We start from the raw sequence: 26,928 nt of genomic DNA, 5'->3' as shown, positions 1-26,928 counted from the left end.
TACTATACATCTGAATTTCTTCACATTCCTAGATCTAACCCACTTAGAACTTCCACTTGTTATGAGACATGCTCAAAGGCATGGTGATAAAAATTGTCTTCTTTATCTTACCTGACTAAACTAGTAAACCTTTGGTCTCTTTCCACCTTCAGGATAGCTTTTCTTCTCTTTAGATTCAATTCTAATTGTCCATAGAGAATGTTATCAAGCAATTGAGAGAACCCATAGATAGTTAGGATGTATGATTATACAATTAAGCCTTTCACTGGGTTCAGAAAATTATTTTCCCTAAATTCATAATTCTAATGTAAAAAGATCTTTGTCAAGGTTTTTATCCAAAAGGTAAGAGTCTTTAAAGTCTACTTTATTTTCCACAAGGTCTTCTCTGAGTTTTGTCATTCCTGTGATCTGTACATGAAACTGCTAAGTTTCACTGGCATAATTTTGTCAGAAGTAACCTGAAAGTCCATGGAATTCTAGCTATTCTATTCCTCAAATTTAAACCATTTTTCTACTTAGTTACTTCAGAAACTACTATACTTGCTTCCTCTTTAGTGAGTAACAACCAGATGCAAGGAATATCACAAGAAAAGGTTTATTGGCTTTTTATTTAAGCTGTCTCTGTCAAGGAGAGTAATTTTTAGGAGGCGTCCCATTTTTACTATGTTCCAAGGTTACTCTTTTCATTAATTTCTAATATCTAAATAGCTGGTTGATTTCTTAGTTCTTTCTCCTTGCATGGTTAGCCCACATAACATAAACTTATGCTGACTTACAAAATGTAATTAGATAACATTAAATACTATTTCATTCTATCTTTTTCTTTAACTAAATGTTTACTATCAACTTTATGCAAAGAGTTAAAATTAGTAGACCCTCTGGATGGACATAGTTCCTCCCTTTGCGGTTTAACTCAAAGGTGAAGAACATTGGGACGCCTGGGTGGCTCAGTTGGTTGAGCAGCTGCCTTCGGCTCGGGTCATGATCCCAGCGTCCTGGGATCGAGTCCCACATCGGGCTCCTTGCTCAGCAGGGAGCCTGCTTCTCCCTCTGCCTCTGCCTGCCATTCTGTCTGCCTGTGCTCGCTCTCTCCCCCTCTCTCCCCCTCTCTCTCTCTGATAAATAAATAAAATCTTTAAAAAAAAAAAAAAAGGTGAAGAACATTAAATAGAGACAACAAAACCAATTGTATATGAAAGAATCAAGAAAGGAAGAGAGCAGAGTGTGGGTGAAGCATTCCATTTCAGATGACAGTCTTAGCTTCAGAATCTAAGATGATTTAACAAATTTCAGGTCATGTTGTAAGTCTGGAATTCACCATAAATGATTTTATACAAATTGAGGTCTACAAATGATTGTAAAGTTCTGTTATTTACATACTTATTTTACAGTATTGTTATTACCTAGAAGAATTCAAGGACTTGGATCTACAACGAAGTGAGAAAAAGCAACTGAAAATCTACCTATTTGAGTGTAGTTCTGCTTGAGTGAAAAAACCATTTATAACCCTTTTAAGTTTTACAGTAGTGCTACTTTATACTTTCTTCATTATCTATACCAGAATCTCTTTTTGAATAAAGTAATTCTAAAGCAGTGATTCTGAACTTATAGTGTAGAAGCAAAGCAGTACTTGTCCCACTCTTTTGATTTGTTTTTAGTAATATTTAATTGTTGAAATTTCATGTAACACTAAAGGGAAATATAACACATATAACACATGGGAGATGTTCAGTTAAATACTTTCTTGGAAATTTTTAGTTGAAATAAATTCAATAATGTATTAGTGGCCTTTGGAAAAATTTCCCACTGTAAATTAAGGCTTTTTATTCTAAGCAGTCATTAATATTCAATCCACAGGAATGCTGTGCTTAATAAATATCGATGTAAGTTTAAATCTCAAGTCAAACAATTTTTATTAGCATATGTTTTGTGACTGCCTTAACATTTGACTAATTGAGTAGAAAGAAATCAAGTAAATTTAAGGCATAACTAGGATTATTTCATTCTTTGGGTGAGGTGTACATACAAAGACTGTTTCTTAATACTAATCATAACTGATTTTTATTTGTACCTCACTGCTTCATTTGCACTCTAAGATACACTAGGATACCAAGCCTTACTCAGTGTCAGTCTAAATTGATCCAGATAATAAAAGGAAGTATTTTTCTTATTTTGGTGTTTACTATGTAAAAAAAAATCATAATCATCACAGCAATCCTTTAGGGTAGGTATAACTATGATCCCATTTTACAGACAAGGAGACTGGTTTTAGTATGTTATGATCATCCCACTAGTAAGTAGTGAAGTTGGGATTTAAAACAAGCTTATCTAATTCTGAAGCCTGTGCTTTCTTTTTTTCCCCCCAGATAACTTGAGCTAGAGGGAGGGGGAGGACAGGGAGAGAGAGCATCTTAAAGCAGGTTCCACTGCCCAGCATGGGCTCCAGCTCAATCTCATGATCCTGAGATCATGACCTGAGCTGGAATCAAGAGTCAAGATGCTTAACTGACTAAGTCGTCCAGGCACCCCTGAAGCCTGTGCTCTTAAAACCACTTTATTATTCTTTGAGAATTTAGTCTTTTGCATAAGCAACAGCTAAGAGGTAAGAGGTCTTGCTCCAGAATGAGAGAGAGAGCAAAAGCGAGTTAAGCAAGTGGTAGTAAGCTTGATAACCTAGACAGTTTGAACTCTTCTGGGCATATATTTTATATGCTAGAATATAACAATACTTTATATTTGTTGAAGATGAGCAATTTTTTTTGCTCAAACCCAAGCCAGTACAAAAATTTTTAAGTACCCCAATTGCAAAAACATGTACTGATTTATTACAAGTAAACTAGAACAGAGTTTTTCCCTGGTATGATATTCTCTTCCTTTTATTAAAGGGTGATCACTCTTCCTTTAGTCTAAACCAGAGTGAAACAACTCTCTCTTTAAAAACCTTATGATACTTCTGTTCTTCTGGGTTTATCCCTCTTCTGAAGCAGTTCTTTGGTAACCTTCTTTTTATTTATTACTGTTCCTGGACTTTGGGGACAGATTAGGAAGAGAGATAAGGTAATAAAGACTGGTTAATCACCTAGAAACAGAAGTTCAGTCTTGGTCACATAATCTTAAGGGTTAGCCTGATAAAATTTTACTTTGTCCATACAACTACATATGCTTTTTTCTGTAAAGCTATTATGAATAATAATTCTATCTTCAAGGATTGGGGATAAGTGAAAAGATAATCTTTAGATGAACAAAATGGTCTCTGTGCTCTGCACTGGTATTTGGCATTTGGCATTCAAGAGGATTGTGTCATTTTCACTCATTTGGTTAGGCCTCATTGTGGAAATGGGATTGAAAGGATTTTTTTCAAGAACTGTTTAGTTGGGGGGAAAAAATAGTGTACAGAATGCTGGAGATAAGAGGCAGATGTGAGGCCATTCCGGGAAAGAAATAATTAACTTTCCCAAGAAGGGTAGTTTCTTCCTGATCCCATCTTCATTAACTCTTTCGAATGTTATTGTCCTCCATTGTTTTGGCCCCATGTGTCTTCTTTCTACTTAAGCAAGCTCATCTCACAGTTTTGCTTTACCCCCCGCCTTCCAGCAGCTCTCAGATCTAGACTTCTAGGCCAGAGATTACTCTAGAGTTCTAGATATCTATTTCCAGCAGTCTTCTTTCTATATTTCTCCACTAGAGTCTGCATGCCAGATGTCTCAAAATTCAACAGTCCTCCAAGTGAAACTTAAATTTCTCATTTTCTCACCTTTATTCTTAGGTTCTTCTTCCACTCCCTGCTCTCTGCACCCTAAAATCTAGCCACCTTCCTGTGACACATAAACCATCTCCACAATACTAATAACTTTATAAGCTAAAAAAAAAAAACTCTAGCCATCCTTGGTATTTTCTTTGTTGTAGGTGAGTCCCTTTTCCTTTATCATCCCTCTCATCTCTCATAGATTCTCTGCTGCTTCAATTGTACACACTATTTCATTTTTCTTTGCTTAATGCTTGTGACTAAGCATTTTGCAATGTCATGATAATATTCCCCCCTTCCTTGCCTGTTTAGGTAATTCCTTTTTTTAAACCTTTATTGAATTATTGAATGCTAGTATCTTTCCTTCTCACCAACCCCCATGCCTGCCACAGGTACATGCCCCCAAAAAGCCCACATTCGGGTTACACTAAGTTCTACAAAAGCCTTTGAAACTAAATGATGAAGGTAAAAAGCCCAGGGAGAGTAACTTGCCTCAGGACACAGCAAATCTGAGGTGAGGTCAAGCTGCAACATGTATTTGATAATTCCATATCTAGTGATCTCCCCACTGATGGGCATCATCTAACTTCATATTCTTCCAGCCAGTGTTCATTGAACGTTGGGCATTGTGCAGAGGAGACAGATGAGAATTTATCCTTTTTTATTAGTGTCATAGATAAATGTTCCTGAGATTTGGCTATATAGGAAATTAGAGGCAAAGTTTGCTCAGGATGCATGCCCTATTGCCTCTATAAAGGAATTTGAATAACCTAGATATATGAATTAGATATTAGGCAGCAAGAAGATATGACAAGTTTAGTTTGACTGAAAATGAGGAATAAGATTAAGAACTATTTCCCCAATTACTTGTTTTGAGTTTCGTTAAAATGCTAGCATTTTAACTGGGTGCCTGGGTGACTTAGTTGGTTGGGTGACTACCTTCAGCTCAGATCATGATCCTGGAGTCCCAGGTTCGAGTCCTGCATCAAGCTCCCGTCTCCATGGGAAGTCTGCTTCTCTCTCTGACCTTCTCCCCTTTCATGTTCTCTCTCATACTCTTCTTTCTCTCTCAAATGAATAAAATATTTAAAACAAAACACTAGTATTACCCATGTCCATTAGATACCAAGGACTGCTTTGGGAAAAGTCAGTTTTGTCATTAGGCATGGGAAATGGCTTTGGAGGTGTTCTAGTACAGGTAGATTATGTTTAGCTGGAGAAAGAGGCCCTACAAGCAAAGGTATTAATTAGGACTCAAATTCCAACTATACAATTTGTGAATCCAGGCTTCTACAGCATTCTTTACTAGGTAGCTGCTGGCCCTATGTTAGGTTTTTTTATAGCACATAGAGTTTTGTCTGGTAGGAGATAGATGCAGCTCTTAAAACACAGCCTATGATAGATATGTGGTTAGAGCTATAATGGTAGTGTGTGGCATGACTTACTATACTACTTCTGGAAGGGTAGGAAAACTAGCCTTTACAGAAAAGAAAATATTTGAACTGAAACTTATGAAAGAATGGTAGAATTTCCAAAGAAATATTGAGAGAGAATAAACTACACAGAGTCTCGAGTTTAGGATATCCAGTTTAAAAGTTGTGAACAGGAATTTGGAATGGGAGGGAATAATGTAAATGTTGGCATTAGAAATAAATTAGTAAGCTAGTTCTGATTTTTTTTTCTTTTGACCCATTTTTATGTTATTTCTAAAGAATTCTGAATTACTTTTAGAAATGTTGGTTGGATTTTAAAACGATGTTAGGTGGATTTAGCTATATAAAAAGGTTGTTTTTATAATAGGCCCACTGCTGGGTGAAGTTAATTCAATGCTTCTTGTTGGTCTCTGAAATGAAATGCAAATCTTAAGAGTGTTGAGTTTTAGTTTTGATTTTCCTTGACATTCTTTTCTGTCGTGTTCTTTCTCCAGTTTCGTTCATTTTCACATACTTACACCATGAAAATTTCCTTAGGTGATGAAAGTGCTATTATTTCTTCATAGTCAAAAGGAAGGAATGCTGTTATTAATCTTTTGAAGGAGAATTATCTTTACTGCAAAATGACTGTTATACATAGTCCCTTCGCTGGCAGGCCTTTTGTTAATCTTTATCCTTTTCTTAGTACAGCTGAGGTCATTTGAACTCTTCTGTGTTTTTAATATCTTCATTCATATTAAGAATTTTTACTGAGTTTTTCTTTTTCTATTTAAATTTCCCATCTTTCTATGAAAGGTGGTCCTTCAAGTCAGTACTGAAAAACATAAACCTTTTGCTAGATTAATATATACTTTGTTAATTCTAATGTTTTTAGAAGTTGGTTAATCATCAGCTTCTATTTCAGCAGATAAAAAGAATGGTTTTAGAATATCTAGAATGAGTATATAAGATTACATCCACTTGATTCCCTTTCAGGATAGTTACATTATTTTTGTAAGGTATTCTGAGCTAGACATCAGTTGGCAACATTTAAAATCCTTTCTAATCTCTCTCTCCTTTTTTACTCTTAAGGTGCTAGTGTACATCTCAGTCTAGGTAATTGTCAATCATATACTGTTTTCCCAATCTCCAGGAAGTAAATTAAAGTAATAAGGACTGTAGTGACAAATTTTTAATTTGGGCTTAAGCTCCTTGACACTCATCCTTCACTTTAGTCAGTAATGAATTATGCTATCATCAAATTATGTATTGCTGCTGTGTAAGTAGTACAATGCACTCTCTTTCAAGAGAGCCTCCTCTAAATGTAAGCACTCCAACATTCAGGAAAATGCCATTTTTCTCCTACCCCTTTCTCACACCCTTGCTTATTTCAGTCCTGACTTAAAGGAAGAAAATAACATTTTCATCCTGTCAAACCTTGCCTAATGTTAGTCTAATAAAAAATAACTAGCTGGTGCATACGTTTTTTTATATTTAAATATTTAACTTGAAATAAGAATATTAAACTAGTTTGTTTGGATTGTAATGGTAAAGTTGCTGCGCATATTTCGCTTTTGTAATCCTGCTCAGTTTTTCAAGACTGAATTCTTACTTCTTTCATCTTGAGTGTTTTAATAGAATTTTAGTTCAGCTAGTTTTTTTTTTTTTTTTAAAGATTTTATTTATTTATCAGAGAGAGAGAGAGAGGGAGAGAACAAGCACAGGCAGACAGAATGTCAGGCAGAGGCAGAGGGAGAAGCAGGCTCCCTGCCGAGCAAGGAGCCCGATGTGGGACTCAATCCCAGGACGCTGGGATCATGACCTGAGCCGAAAGCAGCTGGTTAACCAACTGAGCCACCCAGGCGTCCCAGTTCAGCTAGTTTTTAAATTGTTTCCTTAGAGTGACTCTCTGAGGAAAAAACTATCAGAATTTTACTGCCTAATACTTAAGTTAACTCCCTCAAGATATCCTCACTTGGAAATGTAAAGAAATCAAGAAAAAGAAGGTAAAGTTAGTATTAATCTTATCAATACCTTCTCTGGAATGCTTTTTTTTTTTTTTTTTTTTTTTTTTTTAGATTTTATTTACTTATTTGACAAACACAGATTACAAGTAGGCAGAGAGGGAGAAGCAGGCTTTCTGCTGAGCAGAGAGCCTGATGCAGGGCTTGATCCCAGGACCCTGGGATCATGACCTGAGCCGGAGGCAGAAGCTTTAACCCACTGAGCCACCCAGGCGCCCCTGGAATGCATTTTTAATGTAACATTTTTATTGTATAAAGTTATAGAGCCTGTTATCAAAGATGTTTATCACAGACTTTTTTTTTCTTACCAGAATAATTTTTAACAGAAATAGCTACATTAGCAGTTACAAACATTCCTTACATGATACTTTTTAGGGTGATTATAATTCACCCTAACCCAAAGAAGTAAATTTTACAAATCACAAATATTACTTATATTGTTATTTTGAATGTTAAACAAAGTGCCGATCTTCCAAAATGAAGTAGTTCCCAAGGAAAATGGAGTTGTTGGCTCCTCTTCCCCTCCTTTCTTACTTTTCTGTTTCCTGTCTGCCATTTGTTCTTAAGTTCACACTGTACAGGGTTTTATAACTCTTGTGAGTTATTTTCATTTTGGAATGTGGTTTTGTTTGGTTTTGGTTTTGGTTTGTTTTTTAGTATTCTTCAAAGTGCAGTGGAAGTATTCTATCTCTGTCCCCCATCTGCCTGACTTCTCAGGCAGATAACCACTTTCTTAGTTTGTATGTGTGTATTCTTCCAGTTTCTTTATGCGTATGCAAGCAAATACTGTTATCTGTATCACCCTCACACAGTGGCAATATACAGACATCTGCACCTTTACTTTTAAAGATCTTCAGGGTATATATTGTTCCCATCTCAGTACACAGAAAATCATCTTTGTGGGGTCTTTTTTTATAGATGGGTAGTATTCAGTTGAATAGATGGCTGTACCATGATTTATTTGATCAGTTCCCTGTTGATTACTAGAAATCTTGCTGTTATATAAACAGTGCTATAATGAATAGCATTATAAATATATTATTTCCCATGTATGTAGAAATATAGGATAAATTCCCACATTTAGGATTGCTGAATCAAAGAGTAAATAAATAAGAGTGAGTGAGAATGTATGTATGTGTAAAACTGTGATATAACCAAATTGCTCTATATAATGGTTATACCGGTATACAGCTTGAATTAGCACCTTATGAGAAGGCCCATTTCCCACAGCCTTACTAACAGTGTATTACATTTTATAGTACGTGTGCCAGTCTGTTGAGGGAAATAGTATTACATTATAGTTTTAACCTGTATTTTTGTTATGAATGAGATCCTGGGGTTTTTTTTTCATGTCTTTTGGATTATCCATGTGAAATCTACCCATTTTTCTCATAGGGGTTCTAATCTTAATAGGTTTCTAGAAATATTTTGTATTTTAGTGAAATTATTAAAGGAGTTTTTTTATTTTTCTATACTTTGAGGCATCTAGTTAAGCTTCTCCAAAGTATTACAGAAATTCTTCCTAAATGGACTTTATAAAAGGCCATTAATACAGATGATATGGTTGACTCTGGACAAAAGGGGTCTGAGGTAGGAGAGGGACTTTGTATTAATTGTATCTCTTTTTATGTACACTTTCTGTTTTAATTTTTTACCATGTGCATGTATCTTCTTTAACTTTTATTTTGAAATAACTATTGATTCATAAGAAGTTAAAAATAATAAATACATAGGGAGGCTTCATGTAGCCCTTCACCCAGTTGTATGTGTGTCTTGTCCCCTGTCCCCTTCCTGCAGTGGTAACCTCTTACATGGCTATAGGGAAAGATCCAAAGCCAGGAAATTAACATTGGTATAATCCATGCATGTATTCCTTTTTACTCTTTAAATACTCATTTCTGGCCAGGATTTTTACCTTAAATTAATTAGATGAATGTAAAATATGCTAAGAATATAATTGGTTTCTATAGATGAAAAAACAATTCACAGTCATTATGTAAATATTTAACTGGGTTTGTTTTTGTTTTTTTTTTTTTCTTTTGCATATCATTGTAAGACTGGTTACTTGAGAAAATAATAATATGTAGTTTTGTGGGTAGCCATATTTACCTGCTTGCCTATCATGAATAATAGCTTTTATCATTCACCAAAAAAATCACTTATTTTGTGTTATTAATAAAAATCTTCATGGGGCTTTTTGTGAATTTAATCATGAAATTAAACATTTTTGTTTTTACATAGAGAACTTAAGGTCAGTAGTTAGAATACATAACATTTTTAGTTTTTAACTTAATTTACTGTTAACTTGGATTTTTTTTTTTTTTTTTTTTTTTTTTTTTTTTTGCTAAACACAGAAGTTTACCTTTGGTCGTAGAATAAGTTTACTGAATTGTATCTATTTTGGCTCTTTTTTAGAAGAACTATTAATTTGCTCTTAGATGTTAAACTGTAAATATTTTTAAAATTCCTCTTAAAGAAGAGATGTATTTTTTTTCTGTTTAACTTTTCTAGGCTTGCTGAGTTGTACATTCATTAGATTTATTTTTTTGCCATCAGTGACTTAATAGTTTCTTTCAGAAAACAAAATATGTATTTCTTAGAAAAAAGGCCAAATGTAGGGACGCCTGGGTAGCTCAGTTGGTTGAGTGTCCATCTCTTGATTTTGGCTCAGGACATGATTTCAGGATTGTGGGATCAAGCCCCATGTCTGCTTTGCACTGGGCAAGGAGTCTGCTCAAGATTGTCTCTCCCTCTCTCTCTCTCTCTCTCTCTCTGCCCCTCCCCCCAACTCTCTTTAAAATGAATAAGTAAATCTTTTTAAAAAAAAGAGGAAAGAAAAGAGGCCAAATGTTACCTAGGTTAGAATTAATCCATTTTAGTGGTAATTATGTTATTTTAGAGCTTATTGGCAAAGGGAAGGGTTAATGAAGGTTGTACATTATTTATCAGAAACAGTATGTGAATCCTGAAGTCTGGCCTCTAAGAAAGATTGTAGCTTCTTTTTTTGGAAAGGCTGTAGCTTCTACTTGTGATTATGAAAAATCATTTTTACCGTCTTTGGGTAAGGGGGCTTGAACATAAGTATATCAGATTTGCCAGCTCAGTCAAAGAAGTTCTTATTATCAAAGATTTGATTTTATAACTTGGGGAATTCCTGCAGTGGATTTTTAATTGTGATTTTTGACTCAATACAGAAAGTTAGAAGGGTCTTTTGGCAAGAGAAGGTAATTTTTTAAATATTCTGCATATAGATACATAAAATTTATTTAAAATATCTTCAGCTTCCTAACAAACCAGAAGAACAGTTCTTAGTTCTTAGCAAATGGGTAAACTATATTGGCTGTCTAAAGATCACAGAGCCTCTTCCAAGAAGTTACCTCCCTTGTTCTTAAAGCTCAACATCGTCTAGGAATGTGCTAGATAAGATAAATGGTGTATTAGGCACTTAATTTAATTTTGGATCCATGCTGTGGTTTCACAAATGACATTTGGTACATAGTTAAAGGACTCTTCATAATATACATAAGTCTGCATTTCTAGTTGCTTATTGCTTTCACGCAGTCTTACTGTTAAGGTAGAAAAAGCCTGTGTTTTGCCATTAAGTCTAGGTTTCAGTACTGTTTCTAGCATTATACTTTGAGTCAGTTACTTGGCTTCAGTTTCCTCAACTATAAGAGGAGATTGTTTCTCAAGCTTGCAGTAAGAACTCACTAAAGTAATATGTACCTGCAAAAGTGGGCAATCATTTAATTGTTCTGTTCTTCTACCTTGTTGCTTTACTGATTAGCATTTGTGCTAAGGGCAGAACAGAAGACAAAATAGTCAAAATGTAAGAGAAGAAATTTGCTCTCTTTTTATTTTAAATAAGTAGCCTTGATGCCTCTGTCCACATTAATGAAGATTTTAAAAAGTTGATTTCTCATAAAGGGTTTTTTGTTTGTTTGTTTGTTTGTTTGTTTTTAAAGTGAGATCAAGTTAGCCTAACCTCACTTTCATGGATTTTGATTTTTAGAGAGGAGAGACTGGAGATGTTATGTACAAAGTCCTTGAGCTGAGAGCATGAATGAAACAGTCTTTTAAGAAAGATGAAAATGTAGGAATTTCTGAAGCCAGAGGTTCATATCTGGTCTCTTCTCAGTGAAGTTGCCAAGTGATCTGTTGAGATAAGAGGAAGGAAGGTCTGGGAAGAAAAACTGTGGTGTGGGGAGGCAGTTGGGGTGGATTTTTAAATGAACATCATTGAAAGCCAGGCTATCTTTATGTACCTTTGATTCATTGAGTTTTATTTTTCCTGTGGATTTGATTGTAATTTACTTTATTTAAACACTAAATCCTGATGCCTGGCTGGCTCAGTCAGTGGTGTGTATGACTCTTGATTTCGGGGTTGTGAGTTTGAGCCCTATGATAGGTGTAGAGATTACTTAAAAAAAAAAAAAAAAAAAAGTCTAAAAGGAAACCATTAAATTCAAGCTCATTTGGTTCTTAACTAATTCTAGTTTAAAAAAAAAAAAAACAAACTCATCATATAAAAGGTAACACTATAGCTCTGCTTGTCTTTTTTCCCCACAGTTCTATATTTCTGTCCGTTTCCTCCATACCCACAATTTTTAATTCATGTAGTAAATACTAATCATGGTATGTTTTTATTCTAAAAGAGTGACCCATATCAAGCAGAATGTTTCATTTTATAAATTATCCCTTGCCTTTATACAGCATTTAGAGTTTACCAGAATAGTTACAGAGTGCTAGGAACTAAAGTTTAGAACTTAAGTTAACATCAAGTTATAGGGTAGTGAATGCAATTGTAAAAAAGAAAACAAGGTATAAATCTTTACCATTAGGTCAAGGAAGCAAATAAAGGAAAATTTTTCATTCTGCTTCAGTTCATCGTTCTCATTTCTAAGAATGTGAAACCCAAACCACTATGTTGACTTTGAATACAATAGAAAACAACTTGTTACCCTCATTGAAATAATATTCTTAAACTATGTTCAAGGATCCTGAAATAGCATACCCTCTTACTTATTTAAGACTGCCAGATTGATACCTTTATTATAAATTGCTTTCTCGATCTTTAGTTTCTATTACAGTCACCTGGAGGAGTTACTAATAGATTTCCAGGGTCCCACCTCAAGAGTAGGTAATTCAGTAGGTCTGGGGTGGACCCAAATGTTTACATTTCTAACAAGTCCCAAGGTGATGCTGATACTGCTGGTTCAGTGATCATACTTTGAGAACTATGAATTTATTCAAACTCAAAATATTTTAATGGATTTCTAATATAAACTAGTGTTTTTGTTTGTTTGTTTGTTTTTCAGATCAAATTGCTGTCATATTGACTCTTCTGACTCTTTCAGTATGCTGTTGAGCTCTTACTTGCCAAGGACTGTGTTCACTTCTTCACAGAGGGGGAGATAAGGAACCTCTCTCTCAAGGAACTCAGTCTAATAGAGTTAACCATAGTAGTAGTAGTATTTAAACTCATTTAATCCTCACAGGAGTTTTATGAATTGGGGTATATAACCCTAATTTTAGATGAAAACCTGAGGTCTAGAAAGGTTAAATAGTTTTCCAGAATTCATGCAGTGAGTATGTGGAGGAACTGGAATTGCTTTTCTCCTTTCCTGGTTATGCAGTATAAAAAGTTTGTGAAGGTTAGTGAACCACAGGAGAGATAGAATAACCGGTTCTACCTTAGGAAATCAGAAGACATTACAGAAGATGTGGCACTGGAGCCATCTTAAGGAACAAGTAAAAGCCAGATGAACTGGAACCATGAGCATTTGCAGCTGAGGGAGCTGGTCTGCAAAGCCATGGAAACCTGAGACAATCTATGTTTAACAGACTAAACGGTTAATGTAGGACACACAATAATGTAATAACACAACAGGCTAGGTGGAATGTGAGAAGAAAGGAGACCATAGATGGCAGGGGTCAAAGTCATGAAGGGTAAAAAGTTTTGTATTCTGGGTTAAGAAGTTTTTAAAAAATAGGATGAAGTTTTTTTATTCTTTCCTCTTAGAGCTTTTATCTTTGTAAGCCATTGGTTCTCAACGTATGATCTGTCAGGTGGCAGAATCAGCATCTTGGGAAATGTGTTAGAAATGCAAATTCCTGGGCCCCACCCCATACCTTCTAAATCAGAAACCCAGAGGCGAAACCCAGCCGTCTGTTTTTAGAAGACCTCTAGATGACTGCATGGTACATACTAAAGTTTGAGAACTACTGCCATAGGTTATATAGAATTGTTTAAAAACAGCCTTCAGACTTGCCAGAAATCACTGTGGTGATAGTAATTATATCTGACTGATTTAATTGTTTAAGCACAATGCTTAATAAAATTGGGTTATTAATACTATTTAAGGGACACATATCTTCAGTATGATCCATTTATACTTTGCAGATCTATTCCTGCATTGCTGTAAAAGAGGTCTGAGTCAGGATTAAAGTTTATTATATCAGCAAAGAATAGGGTGCTGATTAATGTTCCTTAGCCTAAGGGAATGGTTTGGAAACTTAACTAATCTTATTTTAATCATAAAAAACCCTTTTTAAGGGTTAGGGGGCTTTGTTTTAGTTGCTTGTTAATATATAAAACTGGTGTTTAGCATTTAAGGTGTTCTGTTTAAAACAGATGTGTTCAAAGAGTTTAATGTATTTACATCAAGAAATGACTAAAACTAATTCACTTTTTCCTTATTGACATAGAAATAAAAAATACTGAGAGTATAATATAGGATGGTCAAACTCTGAATGCCTGACACTGTCTTTTTGCAAATTGCAGCCAATATTTGGTGAACATATTCACGTGGTGTCTGAACTGAACTTTACACCAAAGCCTTATGGTTTATATGGTTGTTCTACAGTTTATAGTTACACGTAGCCATACTTTGTTTTACACACCTCTACAGCTGTTTAAAGCCTAACATATATAATAAGTATGTATTAACAATCTGTATATCCTTTCTAGTTACTTGGTATATAAAATCTGTTTGCATCTTAGAAATAGCAGCAAGAAGTAAAGGTAGTAATTAATGTGACTAATGCTCACATAAACAAGCTTGTGTCCTCTGTGTATTGATTCAAGGATTTAAAAGTAAGAAATCCACTAAGGCATTATCCCTTCATTTTACACGAGGAAACTGGTCTTAAATACTTGATCTGGTGATGGTCACACAGTGAGTAGTGAGTAGCAGAACCAGGATTATAACCAGATCTACTTAGATTACAGTATAAAAGCATCACTACATAAGACAGGATATTCCTACCCCTCAATATTATAGTCTGAGGCCCTGCATCATCTAAAGTAGAATAGTCTTCAAATCTATTAGCATCTAAGTTTTCTTAGAATATACTTTATGGAAGAGTATTTTGCAGTTTTATATCAGTTATTTAAAGACCTCTTTTTGTATTGATAAAGTAGATTAAAATTGTCAGGTTTGTCTTTACAAGAAAATCTAATAACTATTCAAAATTTACAAAAATACCAAGAAAAGGATATAGATATTCGTTATTCTTACTATTTAAGAGGACAATTAATGAACGTTTGGTTATTATCATACAGATGCTAAGGTGATAGTTGAACTTTGGATATACTTACTAGCTAGACTGCTTCCAAATATTTCCAGGAAAAACTGGTCCAAACCACATACCTTTGTAGGTGATATTTGCCAGTAACCCACACTGAGAGTATGAAGATTTGCCAGAATGTTGAGATTGGTGTTAACCAACCCTGCCAGTATCATTTGCCCAAAGGCCCTTTAGAAGCTGGTTCTAGAAATGTTTAACCCAGAAGTAAAATCTATAGAAGGAAAGTAAGTCATCATCTGAATTTTAATGCAGTAAGTGACCACTGGAATTTCCACATGAAAGTCAATTAGTAAATGGTAAATGAAGAAGTTTAAAAGATGGGGAAGAGTATACTGGTCATTCAAAAGGTATCTCTAAAAGTTCACAGAGTTAAAAGCTCCTGAATAGAATTGGGAGTTGTTTTTAAAACATATGTATGTCATAAGGAAATTAGAAATGTTGGAGCCACAAAGGATTTTTGGAAGTCATCTGTTAACAGAAATCCCTTATTTTTAAAATGAGAGCTTTGAGTATACTGAAATTATAAAAACAGGCTTTAATAAGCTATTTTAATTTACTATTTTTGATTTTAAGTAAAACAAATGTTTTTAATTATTTTAAGAGTTGGAAAGAATTTTACATTTTTAGAATAATTTAATGAAATATTCTAATTTTTTCCAGTGCATCTGGGGGAGGTGGTGTAGCCATTGACAACAAAATAGAACAAGCAATGGTAAGTAAAAGTTTATAGTTCTCTCATTTCATAGGTTGTTGGTTTTAAGCAGTTGGTTTTTATCAATTCTTAAAAAACACCTAATTTCTTTAAAACAAGATAACCAAAGTATATTTTTTGATAATCAGATTTAGTTATAGATGCTAGAACATTGAGAATTTTTAGTCTGGAAATACCAGTGGAGTTAATATTTCCCCCCATTTGAACATCTCACATTTCATGCATTACCATTGATAAATCAGGGCCATTTTGAGGGGCGTACATAATCAGAATGCATTATGTGCCTTCAAATATTTCAGCATTAACAATAGTTTATAATCAAAGAGTATTAAAATGAAGACTTTTTAGCTGGAAGCCTTCCTTTTTATAAATGCTGTTTTAGTCAGCTCTAATAAATGGAACTTGTTGAATCTGTTTCTGATTTCTGCTAAACTATCAATTTTTTTGTTCCCTTGAATGTACTCTGTTCACATTATATAAAGTATTTTGATTGAGGCTTATTAAAACTGTGGACTATAAGTAAGGACTGTGTTAGTCTCAAACAACTTTTCTTTAAAGTTTTAGAGTTGGAAATTGTAGGTTGCTTTATCTCTTAAAGAAATGCTATAACTAGTTTAATATTAATTTAATATCCTTTGCTCTCTTGGTCTAACCTCTAAGCTTGTGATTTTAAACTTTTTTTTTCTAATTCTAAGCTTCTAATTGACAATTTAAGGAACCTAGTATTTTAGGAAATCACTCTGGACTTTGAAAGGAAATCCTGGGCTTGCTGCCTAGTTGGAAACGGGATTTTTTTCCATCCTCTCTCCCTTAGGGTCAGTCAAGATACAGTAGAAACTTAAAGCAAGAAGAGCAGGAAAACCAATATAAAAATGCTTCGTATTTAAGAAGGACCCAGATAGGCCAGAACCAGATAGCAACACCTTTCTCTTTTCACTCTTTTTGACATTACTAATTTTGTTTTTCACAGGATCTGGTGAAAAGCCATTTGATGTATGCAGTAAGAGAAGAAGTGGAAGTTCTAAAGGAACAAATAAAAGAATTAGTTGAAAGAAACTCTTTACTTGAACGAGAAAATGCACTGTTAAAATCTCTTTCCAACAATGATCAATTATCCCAGCTCCCAGCCCAACAGGCCAATCCTGGTAGCACTTCTCAACAGCAAGCAGTGATAGCACAGCCTCCGCAGCCAGCGCAACCTCCACAGCAGCCGAATGTCTCCTCAGCATAAAGCTTTCTTGCCTCATTAAGAAAAAAACTGAAAGCAATCTATCCTTGTGTGCCACTGGTATTCTTTCCACTTTATACGAAAGCAAGTAGCCATGCTTCGGTTGTGTGTTTGGCCTTTTCAGTATTAGACAATCATTCTACAGGAGCTTTTCCTCCCTTTGAGATGTCATGCAGCGCTGTTGGTGTCCCGTTTTATGTCATCAGTACACGAGGAGTATAATAGATGGGGTTTATTAAAGCAAGCAAAGTCTGCATTTTACCTGGTGCGCATGAGTGGGGTCTTTTAAGAGCTTTGGTGGCTCTCGTTTTTCCTGTCATCCATGGATTTACCCTGAGCCTTCCTATCACATTCTAAATAACAGTTCATCTAAAGAGCCACTTTTCTTTCAATACCAGTAACATTTGCCTACGTAAGTTTTCATTTATTTGTGTTTTATTTATTACAGGGCTGCTATTTTCATAATGTACATGAACAATGTCACAGAACTTTTTTAATTTTTTTTTGAATAATTATAAGTGTCAGTAAAGAATTTGAAAGACAGGATTGCATTTAATAGATAAAACGTTTAGGCAATAATTGAACAAAAGAATCCTGGCATATTTCTAACACTAATGGCAATTTACCTTCGGTATTTATTTTCAGTAGTAAAGACCCAGCTTGAATGTAAATTTTGTATAGTGTAAGTATGAAGAACATAGTGCAACTGTACAGGTAGTCACCAGTTATTGTGATATAATAAATAATTGGGCTATTTTGATGAAGAAAACTTTGTTCATTTGTTTCTACTTTCTAATAGAGAAATTGCCACGATTCCTCTGCTTTTTGACATTTCGTATGACTTTCTTTTTTCGGGTGGGAATAAAAAGCTGTGAAATTGTTCAACCTACTTTGTAACCAAAGAAGCAAAGCTGTGTAATGGAGTTTTTTTTATAATGCACATTCTTTATGTATTTTTATTTAGTGTTTTCTCGGTCACAATTTTCTTTGCTGTCTAGCATGATCTGCATGACCTATAATCTTTGAACCACTTTCGTACCTCATGTTTTTATCCAGCACTCTTATTGTAATATGTACTAGTCTGTGAACAATGTCAAATAAAAAAGAACGAACAGGTAGTATGGTGGAGCTGAGCTAGTGTACTATACACTAGTTGTAAAAAAAAAAAAAAAAAAAAATGAAGTGAGCCATCTTTTGTTCATTTAAAATGGTGTTTTGAATTTCGTATGCAGAAAACGTTTTGTTACATTGCAGATTTTAATGTATTTAATAAATGCAACATGCAGATTAAGTGCAGTGTATACTGAGTATTTAAATTAAAATGTACATTTCATAAATACAGTTTCAAGAGAAAGCATCATTTTGTGTATACTAACACATTAAGTGTATGTCAGAAATTGATGTATAAATATATATTTTAACACATTTTCTGAAATTAAACTGCAGTTTTGTTGAAATATTTGGCTCTATATGTGTTCAAAATTTAATTTGACTAGATTTGTATTTTCACAGTTCAAGATATTCCTTAAATGAAAACCTGTGTTATTAATGACTTAATGATAGTTCTTAAATTTTCAAAGTAAAATAATTTAAAGGATGCAAGAATGGTGAGCAATATTTGTACTCAAGATTCATATTATGTCAGTGACATTTAAGTAAAATCCTTGTCTACCAAAACTTTTACTTGAATTCAGAAAGGTGCCTGTAGAAAATTAACATGCTTTGTGTCGATAGCCAGCTAGTTAATCAGGAGTTAACAAGAACAAATAGTTAGCTCTCTGTGTTGTGAGAAGAGGATAAATAAGTGTTCTTTACTATTTAAAATTAAAACTTCATTAGATTTAGCCTAAATGCATAAATTGGGGTATATGTGGGATCACTAAATATTTTATATTGCAGTTGTTCTGGAAGATACATTGAATAGAAACAAAATTTTAATAACACTAGAAGTAACTAAGGAACTAATGACATACGATTGAAGCAGCAGTCCTATAGATGTGGAGTGAGATTTTAAATAGAGTCACCCACAGATAAGTTAGAAAATGAAATTTTCATGTTGGAAATGTTAACTAGAAGGCTCACCAGGTATGCCACTTAAATGTAAATAAACTGTGATATTTAATACAGGCAAAGAAAAATTAGTATTAGGAAAGGTTGGGATTTTTGTGAAAATATCAATTTTGGTTATTGGGATAGAAAAACACTTTATAAAGTAATCACGAAATGATTGATAATGTTAATTTTAAATGGTAACTAAGAACAATTTTTACTACTACATTTTAAAAAGACCACCACGACAGAAAACATGGGTAGTTCGCAGAAGAAATAAATGGCAGTTTCTCAAGTTTCAGCCTCTAGTAACCTTAGAAATGCATATTAATAGTTAACAAATTATCATTTGTCTTTTAAATAGCAGGACCTAATGTAGAAAAGGCAAGCTTTCTTGCATACTTCTAGAAAGTAATTTGGCAATATGTATCAAGAGCCTTAAATATTAATAAACTTTTCAGTTTAATAATAGAAGAAGATAACTCATGGTGCAGTGTTCAAAAAATACAAAATTACCATAGAGCTTGTACTTTGCTCTCCCATCTCCCCCACTTCCCTGTGGATCTCCCTTCCCAGTATCTACCCCTGAAAACAGCTGTGAAAGGAAGTCTTCACGTCCAAACTTACTCTCATGAGGCATGCCCCCAACCCAAAGTCAGGGACAGACTTAGAGGTCCAAAAGCTTAAAGTTCTTCAGAATCAGATACACTTTGGGGAACAACATCAGACATTTTCCCAAGTGGTTAGTTTGCTTAGAAATCTAAGTAAATTTAAGTGTGACCTCAGGAGATTTAAGGTCTCTTGCTCCACATAATTGGAATATCTATTGAGATGCCAATTTGGGGGCACCATCTAATAGAAATGCCATCTATAATTCTCTCAGTGTAATGCTCATAGACCAAGGTGCCGTGTAAATTTTCTGTTGGGTTTACTCTAGCCAACCGGAAAATCATAGGTGAAAATTTTTGTTTTTGGTAATGGCAATGTGTCTACAATACATACCTAATTTTCCCTAAAGAAAATGAGATTTTACGGCTTGCTATATCCCCTCCCCCAAAAAAAGGGTTATGAGATATTAAGTATGTAGTTACTTGCTGTATGTTCAAAATAACTGAATATTTCCAATTCTGTTATACTATGAGTTAAGTAGAAGTATTAAAACAGACTGCTTTACCATCAAGTCCCCAGAGAGGGGTAATCATAACTGCTTTTATTCACAAAGAATTGTCACAGGTAAGAGATTGTGATGTCTCCAAGTTACAAACTCTATAGTCACTCCTAGACCTTTTTAAAAAGAGCGAGGGGAAGTCCTTAGAATTAGAGTAACAAAAATACCTGTTCTTCACGGGAACTTACCTCTGTAGAACCAGAAATAACTTACCAGTTGATTTGGGGGGAATAAATTTTCAAGATGATCTGAAATCACGAGTTTTGTTTTTTTTTTTTTTTTTTTTAAGGGAGGTTCAGTGGTAGGCACTTTGTGACATGACTCAGTTCTCTTCAGTAATTTTGTTAAAAGGACAACCCCCAGCTCTAAAGATTCAGTTCGAGTGCATAGATAAACCAACATTACAGTGCAATAATAAAAACAGTCAAGGATGGTTTTGTTTAAGAAGATGCCCTCAAAAAGGTGACACCTGGTAAGAAAAAGTGCTCAAAAGCTTAGAGGAGAGCATAAACTAAGCTCTTTGGATAGCCACAGAATTGTTTCCCAGGAGACAAACAGGCAAACTGACTCATCCACCTTAGTAGGTTGGCATCTAGAGCAAAAATAATTTATCGAATAATTTTAGGCAGTGGGATTGTGATCAGAAAAATGTTTTAGAAAAATTAATCGTTCTAGTTATCAATGATGGACCGTAGATGGGTAGCTGAAACTGGAAGTGGAGAAGTAATTTAGGAGAGACAATAATCCAGAAATGATGAACAGGCAGAATTACAAAATGATAAATAGGCAGATTTATGATGCTCATTAGGGAGTTTGTTTTGGATCTTTCTATACCATTCCCAACGTCAGGTGCCTATTTTTCTGCTTCCAAAGAAAGATCTGAAACCCCAAGTTCTAACAGTGTTTAAGTCAAAACTTTTCCTTCCAACATCCATATACCTCTATGAAATGAAAGTCTTTGTTTAATTAATTTCACAAATTCAGCAAAAGGGTAAGAGAATCAGAGGAGCCCTGGCTATCACATTTATGCCTCTATAAATTCAGCCCTATAGGTAAACCAAATTTTTTCCTTTTATGGTGACTAGGATTAGAGGAGCCCAGAAGCATGAGTCCAAAGCCTGTCTTTCAGGGCTATCCCTCCCCAGAAAAGACAACAGGGGTTCTGGCTCCATTGCAGATACCGAAACCCACGTCAAAATGGTTTTGCTGGCTTCAACTTTTTCTTCATTCTTTGACGCAGTTCAATTCAGAAAGAAGGTTTCTTTCTTCCCTGTAAGTCTGCAGCCTAAGCAAAACTGAACCTTTTCTCCTACCTCCTCCTGCCTCAACCTAGTAACTCATGTTTCTGTTTTCTAGCAATACTAATGATTTATTGTTTAGTGACGTATATTTGCTCCCTATTTTGCCGTTTTCAATGTTCTAGGAATCGTCCTTGTTACGTGTATTTCTATATCAAGTCACAGAATTTCTATAGCAAGATCTGTTCTTTGAATGTATGTACTCCTTTTTCAGTGAAGAATATTACTGTACAAGTGCTATTTAATGATTTCCTTAGTGGGCTGCAGTCGGTATAATATGCTATGTTTACAGATGAAATATGCTAAGTGAGGCACTATACAAAACAAGTTAAAGGTCACAGGCCTCTTTAAAAAAACAATCATAAATAAAAGTACAATAGTCTTTCAGGATTGGTAATAGTAAAGTATGAAGTTGGTATTTTGCACTAACATGGTCTACTTGGTCATAAAATATGTTCAACATACTTAGTGAGTTAGCTTTATTTTTTCTTCTTCTAACCAGGGAAATTGGTAGATTAGGTGATTTTGAGAATTTTCCCATGGTCTGATGTCATGGATTGAGCTTTAAAACAGAGCATCTAAATTTATGGACCAAGACTGCCAACAGAAGCTAAAGTCACCCCTTTGAAAGAGGGAAGGAAAAGGTGCGCTAACTCAGATCATAAAAATAACTGAATTTTAAAACAAGGCAAATGCCACACTTCTCCTTTCCCCCCAAAAAAGTTTTTACCTTTTCATCTTTATATATAACTAAAGTATTCTTGCCCACTGCAATTCGACTGTTTTCCAGATTACAGTTCTTACCATCATTTCACAGGCAAGCAACGCATCTATAGATAGATAATATCTGAGGAGGTCCCTGGACAGCAAGAGAATATTTTTCCCACACTTGGCATGAGATAGTATCAGGTTAGTGTCTTATTCTAGTGTTTCTACTAAAATATATAATATCCAATTTAATCAGGTGTCTGATGAACAGGAAAAAATAAATATGTGTAACTTTGTAAATCCATAAAGGTTTTGTTTTGGAGAAGTTTTGTGTTTTATTTTTTTATTTTATAGAAACATTGTTGAATGCACTTCAAATCTATTTCAATTCAGGTGCCGCACCCTGTACTAGATGTTTGGGGATAGAAAGATAAAATCGAACATGAATTGTGCACTCCAGAGCTATCATCCAATGTAAAAGTAAAAACTCAAGTGCCATTGTTTATTCGAAGTGTATGTCATAGTTTGTGGACCCCCATATAATCTGTTGAATGGAAAGTTCATGTACATCAACAGTAATATTGCCATGCCACATAAAACCGTTTGACATTGCCAGGAAACAACCTTAAATCACCAAAAAGCTTTTACATCAAACAATACTTTCAGAAAGAGGGGACGTGGTGAAAAGCTTCCTATCTCTACATCGAGGCTGTGGGTTGTCCCCTAAAAGAGAGAAGTTTACATATTTTTTAATACTCTAAGTTTGTAGATAATGAAACTGATTTAAATTAAACTTAACTAGAATAGAATTTGTGTGTCATGAGTTATATTATCTATTGTCTCATAAGCAACACACTCAGTATCATGGCTGACAAAACCAGCCACCATTCAATGAACCAAGTTAAGAATAACTCAGGTGTCTGATGCCAAAAAATAAATCTGATAGAGCTGAGAATCCAGAAAAAACTATGTATTGAGTAAAGGATAAAAGTAACAATTCGAATCAGTAGGGGAAGAATGGATTATTAACAAATAGTATTGGGACAACATAACCATTCGGGGGAAAAAACTAGATCTGTAGTTAGCAAAAATTAATTCCAGCTAGTCAAGCAGTAAGTCTTGCTTTTTGGTTACATATCCCTTATAGAAATCTCCCTGTGAAAATGCAGATAAACAAAACGTTTTACAAGATTATGAAGAGATGCCCAACCTCAGCGTAATAAAGGGAATGCACATTAAAAAATAAGAAACTATTGCAAATCCAATTGGCAAATACTTAAGATATATGTAAATCACAAGCATGCAAGGGTGCGGAAAAAGAGGAACCCTACATTGCTAATAAATGTATAAATTGGCACAGCTACCTTTAAAGGCAGTCGAATGATACCCATTAAAGTTTAAAATTCGCATGCCCTGTCACCCAGCATTTCCAATTTTTAATGAAACACACTTTCATACTTGTGTTCTCAGGATGGCTTGTACAATTGTATCTTTGTCATAGAATAAAATTGGAAAAAACAAAATACCCATCAAGAGGATGGAACACTATACAACACTGGGCATCAATGAAAAGAAAAAGATTCATACAGATACTGACATGTATCTCTAAGATACAATTTTTTTTGAAAGTTTGGAGGAAAATGAAGGCTAATACATGCAATACATGTGATACCATTGTTTTTAAGACACATATATACACACACACACAATACTGTATAGTGTACTTAAGTACCAATTTGTATAATATAAAAATGTACAGAGAAGGTCTGGAAGGATACTAACCAAACTGTTAACAGTAGTTTGGTGGAGTGCGTTAGCTTTAACTGTAATATTTGATGTTTTGAGTATGCATTCATGTATTGTTTGTGTAATGACAAATTAATAAATTAGAAATAAAATAAAATAGAAGGTGTTTTCTTCTTGTCTTCTGCTAATGTCCACCGTGGTGCTCTGGATCTCGTTTTCTGCCTCCTCCCCTCCCCTTACCCTCTCTCTCGTTTCTTCTCCTTCCCTCCCTCCTGGGACTTCATAACATCAGTGTTTATACAGGCTTAATACATAAATACATGATAAATAAGTGACCCTCCCTGCCTAACTGGGAATGTGCTTCCTTCACTTGCTTTTTCTGCTACCTATTCCGCCTTTCCATTTCTTCCTCTTCCATTCACTGCTTCTTGCACAAGGTCTGACCTGGTAGGAGCTCCCATTGTGCCCCCAAGCCATTTTTCACAAAATGATCTTTCACCAAAGATCACTGTGTTGCTAATTCTATCCAGGAAGTTTCAGTCCTTACCTTATTGAACTATTTTACCTGATTTTGGTTTATTATCATTTGTTTAGTCTAGCAGATAGGTTTCTACCTGTTCGTTTCCCATCTTTTCATTTCCTTAGGGGTTTCTCTTGTTTTATATATATATATTTATAAATGTATATATAAATATACATGTGTATATGTATGATATGTATGTATGTGTGTGAATATATATATATGAGAGCTCAATTTCCAATTTGTGTTTAATAGATTAATCCATTTTCATGTATCATTACAGGCAGATTTGGCCGTATTTCCGCCATCTTATTTTGTGTTTTCTCCTTAGAATGCTATCTAGGTCTTACCCCCTACCCTTCTCCCTTTTCCTGGCTTTTAGTCAATGAATTGTTTTCTTATTCATATTTTACCCCTCTGATCTTTGGGAAGTTGTACATTCCATGTCCATTCTTCCAGTGGTCTATCTTCTAAATTTTTTATCATTTTGCTACGGAAATTTTTAGTCATATACAAAAGTAAACAGTATAATGAACTGCTATTTACCTGTCACCCAGCTTAAACAATTATCCACTCATGAGCAATCTTGTACTATTTACACTTGAACCAATTATCCGCACTATCCTCGATTATTTTGAAACAAATTCAAGATCTTTTTTTTTAAAGATTTTATTTATTTATTTATTTGACAGACAGAGATCACAAGGATGCAGAGAGGCAGGCAGAGAGAGAGAAGGAAGCAGGCTCCCCGCTGAGCAGAGAGCCCCATGCGGGGCTCGATCCCAGGACCCTGGGATCATGACCTGAGCCGAAGGCAGAGGCCCCAACCCACTGAGCCACCCAGGCGCCCCCAAATTCAAGATCTTATAACACTTCCTCCATTCCTATTATATCTCAGCACATAATTCTAAAAGATAAGAATTCTTTTAAAAATATACTTTTATCATCCCACTTCGAAATTAATAATTCCTTTAAAAATCTAGTTTGTCTACATTTTCCTGCTTGTCTTAAATTTTTTGTAGTGCAGTTATTGAAATTCAGATCAAAATGAGGTCTGTACAGTGCAACTGGTTGGCATGCCTCTGAAGTCTCCTTTAATCTATAGATTGCCTACTCTCCTCTGTTTCCCTTGAAATTCCTTAAAAATTTGTGTTGTTTGTCCTGTAGTATCCCTTATAGAAATCCCTTATAGAATTTTCCAAATTCTTTGGAAATTCTTTTCCAAAGTCTGATTTTCCCTGATTGTATTCTGGTAGAATCATCTGTTCCCTAGAATTAGGTTAATTAGATCTAGAAGCTTAATCAGATTCAGGTTCATATTTTGTCCAGATTAATTACTAAATGATGGTGTATACTTCCATCATATAATATCAGCTTGTCCCTACTTTGTGATTTGGGAAGCAATTAATAATCCCTGTCTAGACCAGTAGCCTGTTAATTTTATCATTCCTTCTCACTCAAAGTGAAATTACTTCTCTGAAGAGAAACTCGCTCTAATCAGCTATCCAGTTACCCTGAGGTACGGTTCATCTAAGGAAGACAGGGACTTAATTCTTTCTTTTTACTTCTCAGTTTTACTCCTTTGCAAACCTACAAAGGAACAAAAATAAATAAGGAGCGATTAAGGAAGACTCACCCTGATATTTATTCTGAGAAGAGGGAAGAGAGAACAAAGGGAGTTGATTTAGGATGCTGTATTTCAGGTGTTGGAAGGGAGAAGCCAGGACAATAACTCCCAAAATGTTGGGAGATGAGAGAAGGCAACCTAAGCACTGGTCTGTTTGCAGCTGAGTCTTGTGTGTAACTTTGAGTCAAGGGTACCTTCAAGAGAGTATGCTCAGGAAGTTGCAGAGTGGCGACTGGCTTGGAGGCACAATCAGCAAACAGGAAGACCTCAGGGTGCCCTGAGAATCCAGAGAATGAAGAGGTTCATAAATGAGCAGCGGGCTCTTGTGTGCTTGCTTCCTACTACATGGATACTGGAGATACTACCCTTCCAAGTAAGGAGGTTTCCTAGAAACACAGCGCGGATGGGGGATACCCAGCGTATCCAGGATTACTTCTAAGCCATGCAGTGGAGATCAGCAACACTGGTACCCTCTGTCCTATTGCCTTTGTTTAACCTTATCTCGACTCTCCATGAGAATCAGCTTATCATTTTTATGGTATTGCCCTGGACACAAGAGGAGGTTTCAGTGTTGGGACATCAGCTTAAGAACCCAGGCGGCTGAAACAAGACCCTCGGTCTGTACAGCCCTCCTAGAAACCACTCCTCTCATCCACCTTTCTCAGGCCCTACTTCTCTCCATTGCTTCTCCCCTTTCCCGCTGCATCCTTTCATGCCCCCAGTCAACTATCCTTGTGAACCACTCACTAAGATTGAAAAGACACTCCTTTTCAGGAATACCAGCCTCTTTTTAAAGGGGACTCTTGGGGAACCTGGGTGGCTCAGTCAGTTAAGCATCTTACTCCTGGATTCAGCTCAGGTTCTGATCTCATGGCTCCAGAGATCCAGCCCAGAGTCTGGCTCCTGGCTCAGTGGGAGTCTGGTTGGCTAGTCCCCCAGTCTGCCCCTTCGCTCACTCCCACTCTCTCGCACTCTCTCTCTCTCTCAAATAAATAAATAAATCTTTTAAAAAAGGAAATAAAAATAAGTGGGACTCTTGAAGGCTACCTTGTCCTGTGCTCCAGAAAGAATGAACAAGTAATGACTTGGCACTGGCTGCTG

General features: G+C 35.2%; 1 protein-coding gene across 4 annotated transcripts in view; it reads left to right on the top strand.

Annotated features, from left to right (window-relative positions):
- Positions 1–18,168, top strand: part of TSC22D2 (TSC22 domain family member 2) — a 48,884-nt gene extending 30,716 nt beyond the window's left edge. For 2 of the 4 annotated variants that reach the window (XM_059163776.1, XM_059163775.1), the window contains 2 exons: positions 15,432–15,483; positions 16,454–18,168. In XM_059163776.1, coding sequence (XP_059019759.1) covers positions 15,432–15,483; positions 16,454–16,714 — 313 coding nt within the window. In that variant the 3' untranslated portion in view covers positions 16,715–18,168. Of the gene's footprint in view, positions 1–15,431; positions 15,484–16,453 lie in introns of those variants that run through there. The other 2 variants (XR_009351076.1, XR_009351075.1) reach the window with 1 other exon arrangement.
- Positions 18,169–26,928: the final 8,760 nt, after the last annotated feature.

This window comes from Mustela lutreola, chromosome 2 (genome assembly GCF_030435805.1).
Source record: "Mustela lutreola isolate mMusLut2 chromosome 2, mMusLut2.pri, whole genome shotgun sequence".
Lineage (NCBI taxonomy): Eukaryota > Metazoa > Chordata > Mammalia > Carnivora > Mustelidae > Mustela > Mustela lutreola.
This window is presented reverse-complemented; position numbering and strand designations above follow the sequence as displayed.